Source organism: Lipomyces japonicus (assembly GCF_038497905.1).
Source record: "Lipomyces japonicus strain CBS 7319 unplaced genomic scaffold V1514scaffold_109, whole genome shotgun sequence".
In the NCBI taxonomy this organism is placed as follows: Eukaryota; Fungi; Ascomycota; class Lipomycetes; order Lipomycetales; family Lipomycetaceae; genus Lipomyces; species Lipomyces japonicus.
The window spans coordinates 1-11,150 of NW_027117921.1; the positions used below are offsets into that span (position 1 = coordinate 1).

The 11,150-nt window shown below is 48.8% G+C and overlaps 2 protein-coding genes across 2 annotated transcripts; both read right to left on the minus strand.

Annotated features, from left to right (window-relative positions):
- Positions 1-4,145: 4,145 nt before the first annotated feature.
- V1514DRAFT_322933 (uncharacterized protein) lies at positions 4,146-4,295 on the minus strand (the record flags this gene model as incomplete). Its single annotated transcript, XM_066926156.1, has 1 exon — positions 4,146-4,295. One exon carries the CDS (start codon positions 4,293-4,295, stop codon positions 4,146-4,148), a length of 150 nt encoding a protein of 49 aa, XP_066780540.1.
- A 6,551-nt stretch (positions 4,296-10,846) lies between these two features.
- V1514DRAFT_322934 (uncharacterized protein) lies at positions 10,847-11,126 on the minus strand (the record flags this gene model as incomplete). Its single annotated transcript, XM_066926157.1, has 2 exons — positions 10,847-11,046; positions 11,105-11,126. Coding segments are annotated over 2 exons (222 nt in total), but the record flags the coding sequence as incomplete, so codon positions are not given.
- Positions 11,127-11,150: the final 24 nt, after the last annotated feature.

The window sequence follows — 11,150 nt, forward strand, 5'->3', positions numbered from 1 at the left end:
GTACTTTCCCTGGGCCGTCTTCACCTCGTTAACCTATACAACCCGCCGGGTCGATCCACCGATCATGGACCATCTCCCCTGGATGTACTCTTGCCCCAACGCATAAGTCGGGAACTGTCATTGTCATTGACCTTGTCATGGCCACGGCAGGTATTGCACCACAATTGCGATGCATGACGCATGACTTTAGCGATACTAGGAACAATATGCTATCGGACCATTGCCTTCTAGAATGGTCCATTGGACACCAACCGGCTGAATCGCCAGGCTCTACACACCAGACCACCTATAACTACCACAAGACGGACTGGGCACGCTTCAACGATTTTCTGGAAGCTGCCTCTTGACACATTCCGCTCCGTGGACCACGCTACGAGTATCAAATAGAATCCCTGGCTCATGCTCTTAATGTTACCCTTTAAGATGCCATCTCTGCCAGCACCCCTCGCCTTCGAATCGGCCCGTGGACGAAGCGTTACTGGACACAAGAAGTTAAAACTACTCTTGCTGAGGCCCGATCAGCTGAACGTGATGCCTGGCAAGACCCCACCCGCCTGAAGATAACAGCAGCACAACAGGCAAAACGAGACTTTTCCATCGTAGCCTGCACACAGCACGAACCACGCAGTGGAATGATTTTCTGGGGTCTCTGTCTGGTCCGGACATTTGGAAAGTCCAGCGATATCTACACCCCCGGCCAAACACGATAACGCCAGAGCTAATGCAACCTGATGGCAGTACAACCTTTGGATGGGATGAGCGTGCTGATTTATTACGCCGCAGCCTGCTTCCTGAAAAACAACAAGCACCTACAGAGCACATCGAACTAGATCCATTCAACAATGATTGGCCCTCGCTAACCCAAACAGAGCTGAGTGCAGCGCTTGCAGCAACACCAAACCACACAGCTCCGGGCCCGGATGGTCTTCCAGGTTGGTTTTCTAGGTATAGTCCTACGACAGGCTGCAAAGAGTTGCCAATTTTGGTCTAGATTTTTTCTTCTCATGAAAGTTTGTGTCCAACAGGGGTATCATCCCACAGATTTCAAGCACAGTCACACAGTTATCATTCAGAAGCCCGGCAAGCGCGATCGCACCCTACCCCGCTTCTATCGTCCGATTGCTCTTCGGATGGTCATCAGCAAAGTTTTCGAGCGTGTCATCCACAACAGATTGAGCTATTTAACCAAGAACCTCATACCGGCTACCCAATTTGGCAGTCACGAAGGCTACAATGCACCTGATGCCGTATCGTCAATTCTACATGCGATCGAGACCCACCCACGGGGTTCTTCTGCTGCTGCCATGATGATTGGCATCCAAGGCGCATTCGATAATGTCAGTCATCGCACCCTCCTCGACACTATGGCCGAGATGCACTTACCCGCCACAGCTCGCCGATGGGTCTGCTCATTTTTAACCGGGCGTACCAGCCAACTGATTCTGGACAGTCGAATAGGACCACAGTTCAATGTGCTAAGCGGCATCCCTCAGGGCTCACCTTTGTCACCTCTACTGTTCTTGATATATTCTACGCCATTATACCGTGCCGTGGCAGATACGGGTGCATGTGCATATGGATACGTGGATGATATCACAATCTTGGCCATCGGCAAAACACAGGAGAACGCTCACAGGCTCACCTCAATTCTTCAGATGTGTTGAACGGGCCACGAGTCGGTCCACTGCTATCGATCTTAGTGAAAAGTTGAGGTACATCCACTTTCACACACAGCGAGCTCCTCCCTTGACTCTTCCGGATGGTACCACGCGCTTGACACAACCTGAAGTCAAACTATTAGGCATCATCCTCGATACTCGCCTCACATTCCAGGCGCACATTAACAACCGCATACGCTCTACGAGGGCTGCAGTGAATCTGCTCAGCCATCTCGGAGGATCGCAGCACGGGGTTACAGGCTCAGCACTACGAAATCTTTACCTGGGCTGTGCGCGACCCATCTATGAATACGGCCTCAACATTTGGTATCAACACCTTACACAGGACCAAATACAGAAATTACAGGTCGCTCAAAACAGGGCTATAAGGCGAGCATTATGGGCATTCAAGACCATACCTATTGACGCTATTCATGCGGAAATAGGAATCATGCCGGTTGCACAGCGGCTAGCATTGACAGTAGCGCATTAGACTATCCGACAATATTACTGGACGAGTGCACAGAATCCTGTACGCCACATTGCTCGAGTCGTCCATACAGCATGGGGAGCTAGTGTTGAACCTTCCACCACAATACATACAGCAACGACGACCCACAAAAATGTCCAGTTACAAAAGATGCTGTCAAGCGAAATCGACTTTGGCCAGCCATCTCCCGTGTACCACTCTCCATGGGGAACGGAAACTGAAATACCTGATCAAAAAACTGCGCAACTGCGTTTAGAAACATACTTGCGGTCAATGCGTGTTTGGCAGATTCAGTTCGATACTGCCTCTACGGGTGCCCGCTATTGCGACATGAACCCAGGCCTCAAGGTGCAAACCAAGGTTGGGCAGCTCACAGTCTGCACATTTCTTCGAGGTCACCGTGCTATACTCAGTCGGTTAGTCCAGCTATGCACTAGGCATGGCCACTATGGTACCCACTACTAAAGAATTGGCCTTACAGGTCGCCCATTAGAATGCACGTGTGGAGCGGTTGACACCGTAACACACATGTTCTTACAATGTTCCTAGACGACCCACCAACGCCACATACTCGGCGATCGGCTCGAGGAATCCTACTTGCTAGGCACTCCTGCGGGCATGGAGAAGGTGCAGGCCTTTCTCTTAGCCTTGAGATCATGAGCAGCAAATAGCAGGTCATTGGACATTTCTTTAATCAAGTCCACTTCTCCACTCGGGGTGATGATGCCTTGCACTATGTACAGGAAATCCGGAGGATGTTCGGGATGGATTTTGTTTTAATTGCTTACTGGTATTTGTACTGAAAAGGTACCATCTGTTTGTTTGAAGAAGTTTTGCATGTTGTTGTTTCTACACTATATTGTAAAGTCTATAGACCTGACGTTGGCGCATGTGCCTACATCGAGCCTTAGGCTCCGTCAATAAAAATTAATCAATCAATCAATCAATCGTCAAACTGGGATCTACTGATTTTTCGGATGAGTGGACTGAAGCACTCAGGGCCGTAACTAAGCGTCTCAGCCAGCTGCTTATCTACGATCTTCCTATCCGCACAGCCTGCTGGATTGTCAACACGTTTGTCTATTCTAAGATTGTTTTCCTTGACCAATTTCACCCCGCACCTCCAGCGACTTTAGACAAGATCCGTAAAGCTGCTGTTGCTAAAATTTGGGGCCGCCGAAAACGGCACTGGGTGCGGGAGTCATGGCTTCATCTGTCAACGGACCGCGGGGGCTTCGGCCTGTGGGATTTACTTTCCAAGCTCAGTGGCGCACGTGCAGTGTAAATCTACAAACTATGCAGTCCGCTAGAATGTTTCTGGCAGGACTGTGTCAGAGCGTGCTTGATCAGGGAAGCTTGCATTCGTCCGGTCTTCATCCCAGGTCCAGGACAAAGCATAATTGCTGGCACAGCACCAGCTTTCATAGACTCCTGGGCTCGCAACGCTAGTGTCTTGACGGAAAATTACCAGTGGGGGACACGTGTCTCCGATTTGGAAATGGCAATCGGCAGTAGCGGCACTCATCCTGCTACGGGTGCAATCTAACTTGAGTTACAATGCACATCATACAATCGGTTCGCACGGAGCACAGCCTGCACACATGCCACCGGATTCCTTTCTTCCCCCGGAAGGGTACGAGCTCTCGCGGGCCTTCTTCAAACGGACTTACCAGCTTATCGCATCGCGTGAACCTCCACTGTGCCCTCAACCGCCGAGAAACGACTCGGAATATTGGCTCAAGCGCTGGCGCACGGAGGAACGGCTTTATAAGTAACGACCTCTCGCTGCGGAAGCAGCTCACTTAGTCTCATTAGATCATCTCCCCAAATCATCACTGCTCTCACCAGAATGGCTACTCGACCACAACATGGCCGGGCTGCCAGACTCTTCCCAATGTGCATTGTGTCAAGGGGGGCTGGATACTGCAGCCCACCGCATCTATGAATGTCCCTTGGTTGCTTCACACTGGGACCTCTGGTCACCCCAGGAGATTATGTCAGGACCCCTGGAAATTAGCCGGGCCAAATTCCATGCTGCCGCTGTCTCTGCCATACAGAACTTGCACCACGCACGTCGGCGTATCCCATTTCACGGGGACCCTAGTGAAACTGCGATTACCATTCGGTCTGCCTTCGTTGGGAGCCATTCAAGATAGATAGCCAATAGGTTGAGGGTCTCTGGGTTCTGTGGGTACCCTTCCTCCTCTTCTCATTCCTCTTCTCATTCCTGCTCCTCCGTCTCCATCTCCTGCTTCCACAAATCTCCAAATCCTACTCAATTATTGTGTAGATGCTGTACAGATTTCTTGGCTTTCCTCATGAGAGTTAGCTTCTCCTTCTTTTATTTGCCATGACTTGGATTATTATTATTATTATCCTTTATTTTAAGCAAACATGCAACTATTCCAGTTATGGCTTGCTGTAGTACAAATAATCTAATATACCTCTTATTCAGTGTCCATTTGGATGACATAACAGGGAAAACCCGCCTTAATTTTATTTGTCCTTCCTGCTTATTCCTTGTCATGCTTACTGCTCTTTTTCTTTGCTTTTTCCTCTTTTCATATTACTTCTATGCTCTGTTATAATTATTTTCTCTACTCTTATATGCTTATATGGTTGATGTTCAATATTTATTTATAGAATAATATAATCGGGGTGCTGTATGGCTCCTTTTCAATAAGATAAAAAAAAAATAGGTTGCATCCATCAGTGCTTGCCAGTTATAGTTTTCAATGTGTTATTTTTTTTACTGTTCATATCGTGATTTACCGATTTGACGTTCTTTATTGTTGTTGATGGCTATAATCTTCTGTTTTTTTTTGTGTTTTTTGTATGAGTTTCCAAGCATTCATGAGGGCATTTCCTATTTTCTTATATCGATATTATAAATAAATAATATACGTCAGGGGCACCTAGTGTCCTAGTTAAGATAAAAAAAAAAAAAAAAAAATAGGTCGTAAAAAAAAAAGGTAAGTAACACTAACAATTAGGTTTAGCGGTATATTCTTCCACCATAATGTCGTATGCCGAAGCAGCAACTGCAGGTCTTGCTGGTGGCGGGCCAGGCCCGGGTGGTGGTCGTCCTTTCGACCATCACAACACACCAAATGCTGTCTACCCAGACACTATTTCCTATCAGCTCCCGTCTCATGTATCGCCGAAAGACGTTACTGACGCCATCCAAATCAAATATCCTACTCCCGCTTCTTTGTTCAGACCTCACACCCTACCTCCAACCAAGCCACGATTCATTTCGCTTCACCCGACATCTACCGCTCAGCTTCCGAGAACACCCTCACCATCTCCAACAAACAACTTTCCCTTCAACCTTGCTATCTGCCAACCAAAGCAGAAGCAGCTTTCCTCCAAATTCTCGATGTGTACAACGTTGCCCCTCTCTCATCAGATGACGAAGTCCGAGCCGTCTTCAAAACTGCGCTCCTTTCATACGGCACCATCATCGAGGCAATTCCCTCACACAGATCCCACCAACCCCAATTGCTACGACGGTCTGTGGAGAATTGTCCTTAAACTGGCGGACACATCCAAACCTGCTCCGAAAGCACTTCATTTCCCATACAGGGATACGGTCATAGACCTTCCAGTTCGCCTCGACACAAGGGCCAGCCAAGGCGGTTGTTTATACTTCCATTCTCCTCTTCACAGTTGACCGGCATGCAAGGTGGCACCTGAGTGCCGATGGTGTCATCAGAAATCTCACCACTCGGCAGCGTTCAAGAGTTCCACAGCTCAGGAAGCGCGAGAGTGCTACGTCAGACGCAAAGAGGGCCCACAGTCGGCTCCTCAGCCTGAGCAGCCAGCTCCCGCCACTCTTACCCCCACGCAGGCGCAAACGCCTCTCCGTGAATCTCCGTTGGCAGAGGTAAATGCGACGCCCATTCCTGCTCCTCAAGCAACTGTATCTGACCGACGTGTTGCCAGGAGTCTGTCTGCGGCACCTTTTCGTGCTAACTCACATACTAATACACCAACAGCTAGTCCAACCCGGGGCCGCTCACCCATGAAACGGCGGGCTCTAGGAGACCCCTCCACTAGAGACTACGTCCTCTCTAGCCCGCCGGGTGATTCGATCAAGCCCCCAAAAACCCCCAAATTCCATGAGTCCAGCCAGTGCTCTAGGTCAACCTGTGCCTTTTCCTCTGATCACTTCTCAAGATCAAACCGTGCCTACCTCTGTGTCAGAGCAATCTGAGACTTTGGAATCCGCGGAATCTGACACCCAGATCATATGAGTTTGATCTGTCAAGAATCTAACGTCCAGAGTCTTGCGACTACTGGCCGACTCGAGCACTGGGTCATTTCTTTTCTATCATCTTCTTCCCATATTTTTTGTCTTTCTGAAACTAACACAACCTCAGCGGAACAACGCGATCATGTAACCTGCCAATGGGTTGCTTGCCAGCCTGATGGCGGGGCCCTAGTGGCAGAGCATACCGCAATTCTGTGGCGAGCACACCTTGCCTTGGAATTCACAGGAGTTCATACCTTCGCGATTGGCGGATGCCTGACGGCAGCCCTTTTCAAGATTGATGGCATAAATACCCGTGTTATATCCATCTACGCACCGGCAAATGACCAGGGAAAACCGGCCTTTTTTCATGAATTGCAGGCTTTACTAGTATCATGGCACCGACACCTTCCTTTCGTCATTACTGGCGACTGGAATTGCGTTGAAGACCCTTTCAAAAACTCGTCAAACCCTTTGGGATCCACAGGTAGTCAACGAGAGCTTCAGGCCTTGATACATCAGTTTTCATGGCATGATACCTTTCGGTTACTCCACCCTGACCGACGCGAGTTTTCGAACATCAATCATCATGCAAATCGCCGGCTCGACCGCACATATGTTTCTGAGGACCTTGCGGTCACAGTTGAACGTGTATCCTTCAAGCAAGCGACGCGAGCACATGCCCATACCCACCTCTCGACTCACAGGAGCGTTATTACGACGTTCGATATTATGCAGCTTCGAACGGGACCAGGCTATTACAAATTGGCGAGCGAGTGGCTTCAGGATCTTTCCTTTGTCACAGTCTCAATTTTGGCGTCGTTTTCGGCAACGGAGACCCAGAGTTTAAGGCTAGATGGCAACACGGGGCCAGGTGTGTCCAATCCGGAACCTCACAAGTGGTCGATATTCCCAGAGGTTCTTCATCACTGGGAATTCGCACTTGCCAAGTTCGGCGTAAAGGCATCCTCCGGGGCCTGCAGATGGCAAACGGGGACTTGGCAACTAGTCCACCAGCGCTGGCAGGTGAACTGCATCAGTTCTATGCCCATCTATACTCCCTGAAAAACTCAAACACAAGCATCTTGGACTCTTTTTTGAATCCACTGAGGCGACACATACCCTGCCAACGCTCAACCCAAGTCAAGTCTCTGAGATAAACCGCAAATACACCCTTGAAGAACTCGAAGCCGCTGCCCAGAAGATGCAGACTCGGAAATCTTCGGGTCCAGACGGGCTCCCAATCGAGTTTTATCTCACTTTCTGGGAGGAGCTGGGTCCCGTTCTCCTGGAAGTTTTGCATCTGGTCACTAACTCGGCCAAATTGACTCCCACTCAGAGAGAATGTAACATTCATCTCCTGGCCAAAGCGGGTGACCCTGAGTTGATTACTAACTGGCGGACAATCTCCCTATTGTGCTGCGACTATAAACTCTTTTCCCAAGTGTGGACTCCAAAGACTTAACTATGTTCTGCCATCCATCATTGGTCAGGAACAGACTGGCTTTGTCCCATGTTGATGGATTGGAGACTCTATCGCGAATGTAGAACAAGCGATCAACTGCCCTCGAGAGGCCCAAAATTATGTATACCACCTTGCCATGATCGATTTCTATAAGGTGTACGATTCAGTTTCTCATGAATACCTTAATCTGATTATCGACCGGGCCGGTTTGGGTCCTATAGCAACGCAGTTTCTTAAAGCAACGGTAAGTGGGCTATCAGGCCGGGTTCATTTTAACGGATGGCTTACAGCACAATTTCCAATTCAATCCGGTGTACAGCAAGACGACCGCTTGGCTCCTCTGCTTTTTACTCTTGCGATTGAGCCTTTACTTATCCACCTAAAGCAAGTCTTGGCAGGTCTGGAATATCGCAACGTTCGGAATTTTAAAATTGCAGCATTCGCCGACGACGTTTCATTTATCATCAGAGGTCAAGCCGATGCTCAGCGGGCAATGGAAGCACTAGCCCAGTTCGAGGAGTTAGGGGGAGGCCAAATCAATAGGCAAAAGTGCTTATTATACCCTTTTGGCGCCAAGTCTACAATGGTCACGGATCTCATTACGGCCACTACCGGCTTCTCGGTCACTAGGGAGCCTTTTCGATATCCAGGGGTACAATTAGGGGCTTCGTCGTTCACATCTGAATGGCAAGAAGTCCAAAAAACATTGAAACGAAGATTGGGCCAACTCCTGATCTACGACCTTCCTCTGCGGACCGCATGCTGGATAATTAACACATACGTCTATACCAAGATCGTGTTTCTAGATCAATTTCACCCAGCCCCCATGGAGGTCCTGGAGGCTATTTCTAAAAGCGCCATAGACAAAATCTGGGGACGGAGACAACAGCACTGGGTTCGGAAGGATATCCTACACGTTCCACTAGACAGGGGAGGGTTTGGTCTTTGGAGTTTAACTGAGAAATTCAGCTGAGCTCGCGCCCAGTGGATCCTTCGACTTTGTTCACCTTTCACAGAATTTTGGCAGGACTTCATACGTGCAACTTTCTTGACTATCATAACTACAACTGAACGTGTTTTTTTCAGACCTCCAGAGCGGGGTCTCACTCTGTTGGACAGGCCTGCAGTACGCATGGTGGATTCTTGGGTTCGACTGGCATTATCACGTGACCGGGTTATTGAATGGACTGCAGTATCCCCTTCCGAAAAATGGGTCCCGATGATTCATTCTTTGGACATCCTACAGATTAACACACTATTGTCGGCCCTCCCAGGCCCCCGATCTTACGGGTTGGGTGAAGCTTCGCATCAGGCAGAATCCCTCCCAGATGATGTGTTAACCACAGCAGATGACAATATAATACAACGGACTGATCTGGAACGCACCCACATACGCCTGTCCGCAGGACGCCCGCCAATCAGTTGACTCCACCCTATCGGGGACGCTTTCCACTGGAAGCGAAGATGGCAGACAGTACGAGATCTATACAAATGGCATGCAGCCAGGGCGGAGACTGTCCACTTGCTGTCTTTAGACCGTTTACCCACCACCCAACATTTTTCAGCAGAGTGGCTCAGGTCACACAATCGGGCAGAGTTGCATGATCCCACCGCATGTACGTTATGTCAGAGGGGCCCCGACACAAGTATACACCGGGTCTATGAGTGCCCAATTATACATCCTCATTGACAAGGGTGGACTCAGGAAGAAGTCATTTCCGGCACTCTCGACCTGGTTAGGGCAAAAGTCCATGCCAACATTATTCAACAAATTCAACAGAGGCACCAATCACGGCGATGCTTCCCATCCCCAGCGTCCCATCAGGAGGACATGGAATGGGTTAGGATAGTGTTTGGAAAGGCGGCCGGTTTCTTGCGAGAAACGTCATTTGGGTAGGAGAGGAGAGGCTATCTAAATTTTTGCTTGTTTTTTTTCGTTTTTGTTTTGTTCAGAGCTTTAGTTTTCAATTACTTTGTCTTATTTGTTTTCAGTTTGTTTAGGTTAGAGTGGTCTTTTTGTATTATTTTGTTTTGTTTGTATCTTTCGTTGTATCTCGCTTTCAACTCCCCCCCCCCCACAAGTGGTACTATCAATTACGACACGTCTTGGTCCCGAATCATCAACAACTCCCACAACCGATTTTTTTTTTTTTTTTTTTGGTCAACAATCTCCTCTCTTTATCTCATGGTATCTCGGTCCCGGCGGCCCTTCCCCTTTCATAACTATTTTTTTTTCTTCGCAATCAGTGCAGCAATCAGGTCAAATTAGATGGGTTTTAGTGTACTATACTTCAAGGTTTCTAAGTAATTAGATTAGGATTTTATTTGAAGGAAGTCTAAAGGATAGTTTTGTCGGATTTATTGTATGATTTTCTGTGAATGGTGGAGTACGGGTGGAATCTTTCTACACGTGGAGGGTTTTATATTCTTCAACGACACTCAGTAGTGGGATTCTCAGCACAATGACTCTACGCGTTTCTTCCTCGCGCATGTCTCTGTCCAAAGCTTGGCAAACTTTCGGATGATTCATCAAAGTGGTCTTCTTTTTCTCTCCTCGGTCTCCGAACGAGGATGTGCTCAATCCCTTGGCGGCTGCTGTACGTCCTCCCTCTCTATCGTCGTCCGGCATGGATTTGATTTGAATAGTTAATGCATGCTTATGTAAGATTAAAAAAAAAGTCATGCTTTGGAATTTGCCTGAGAAGCTCTGCGGGGCACGCGCCCAGTGGATCCATAAGCTAAGCCGTCCTTTCGAGCATTACTGGCAAGATAGAATCCGACCAAATTTTATCGACAATATCGAGCCCCGGTACGTATTTCATCAGCGTCTCGGAAACATCCTCGATGATCCCGCTATCGCGCACGTCGACTCTTGGGTATACCGCGCACTCCATCTCACCCATGACTGGGCCGGCATCTCACCCCGCGGAAAGTGGACCGCATCTTTCGAAGCACTTAATATTCTCAAAGTGCGGGTGGACTCATCTACTGTCCCTGGGCCTGGGACACGACGCATAGGCTCTCCTCAACCGGTCCATCTCCCAGATGACTGCCTCATCACCAGCCAAGGCTCTCTCGCTCAAATCACTGACTTCAAGAGGACGCACGTTTCTCTTTCGGCACCGAGGGCACCGTTGTGCCCCCAGAGCCCACCAAGCTACCAGACTTTCTGGCGAAGACGCTGGAGTATTGTAAACTTGCTTTACAAATGGAATGGTCGATGCGCAGAGGTCGCTCACCTTCTCTCGTCAAATCACGCTCCTACGTCTTCTCGATTCAGTGCGG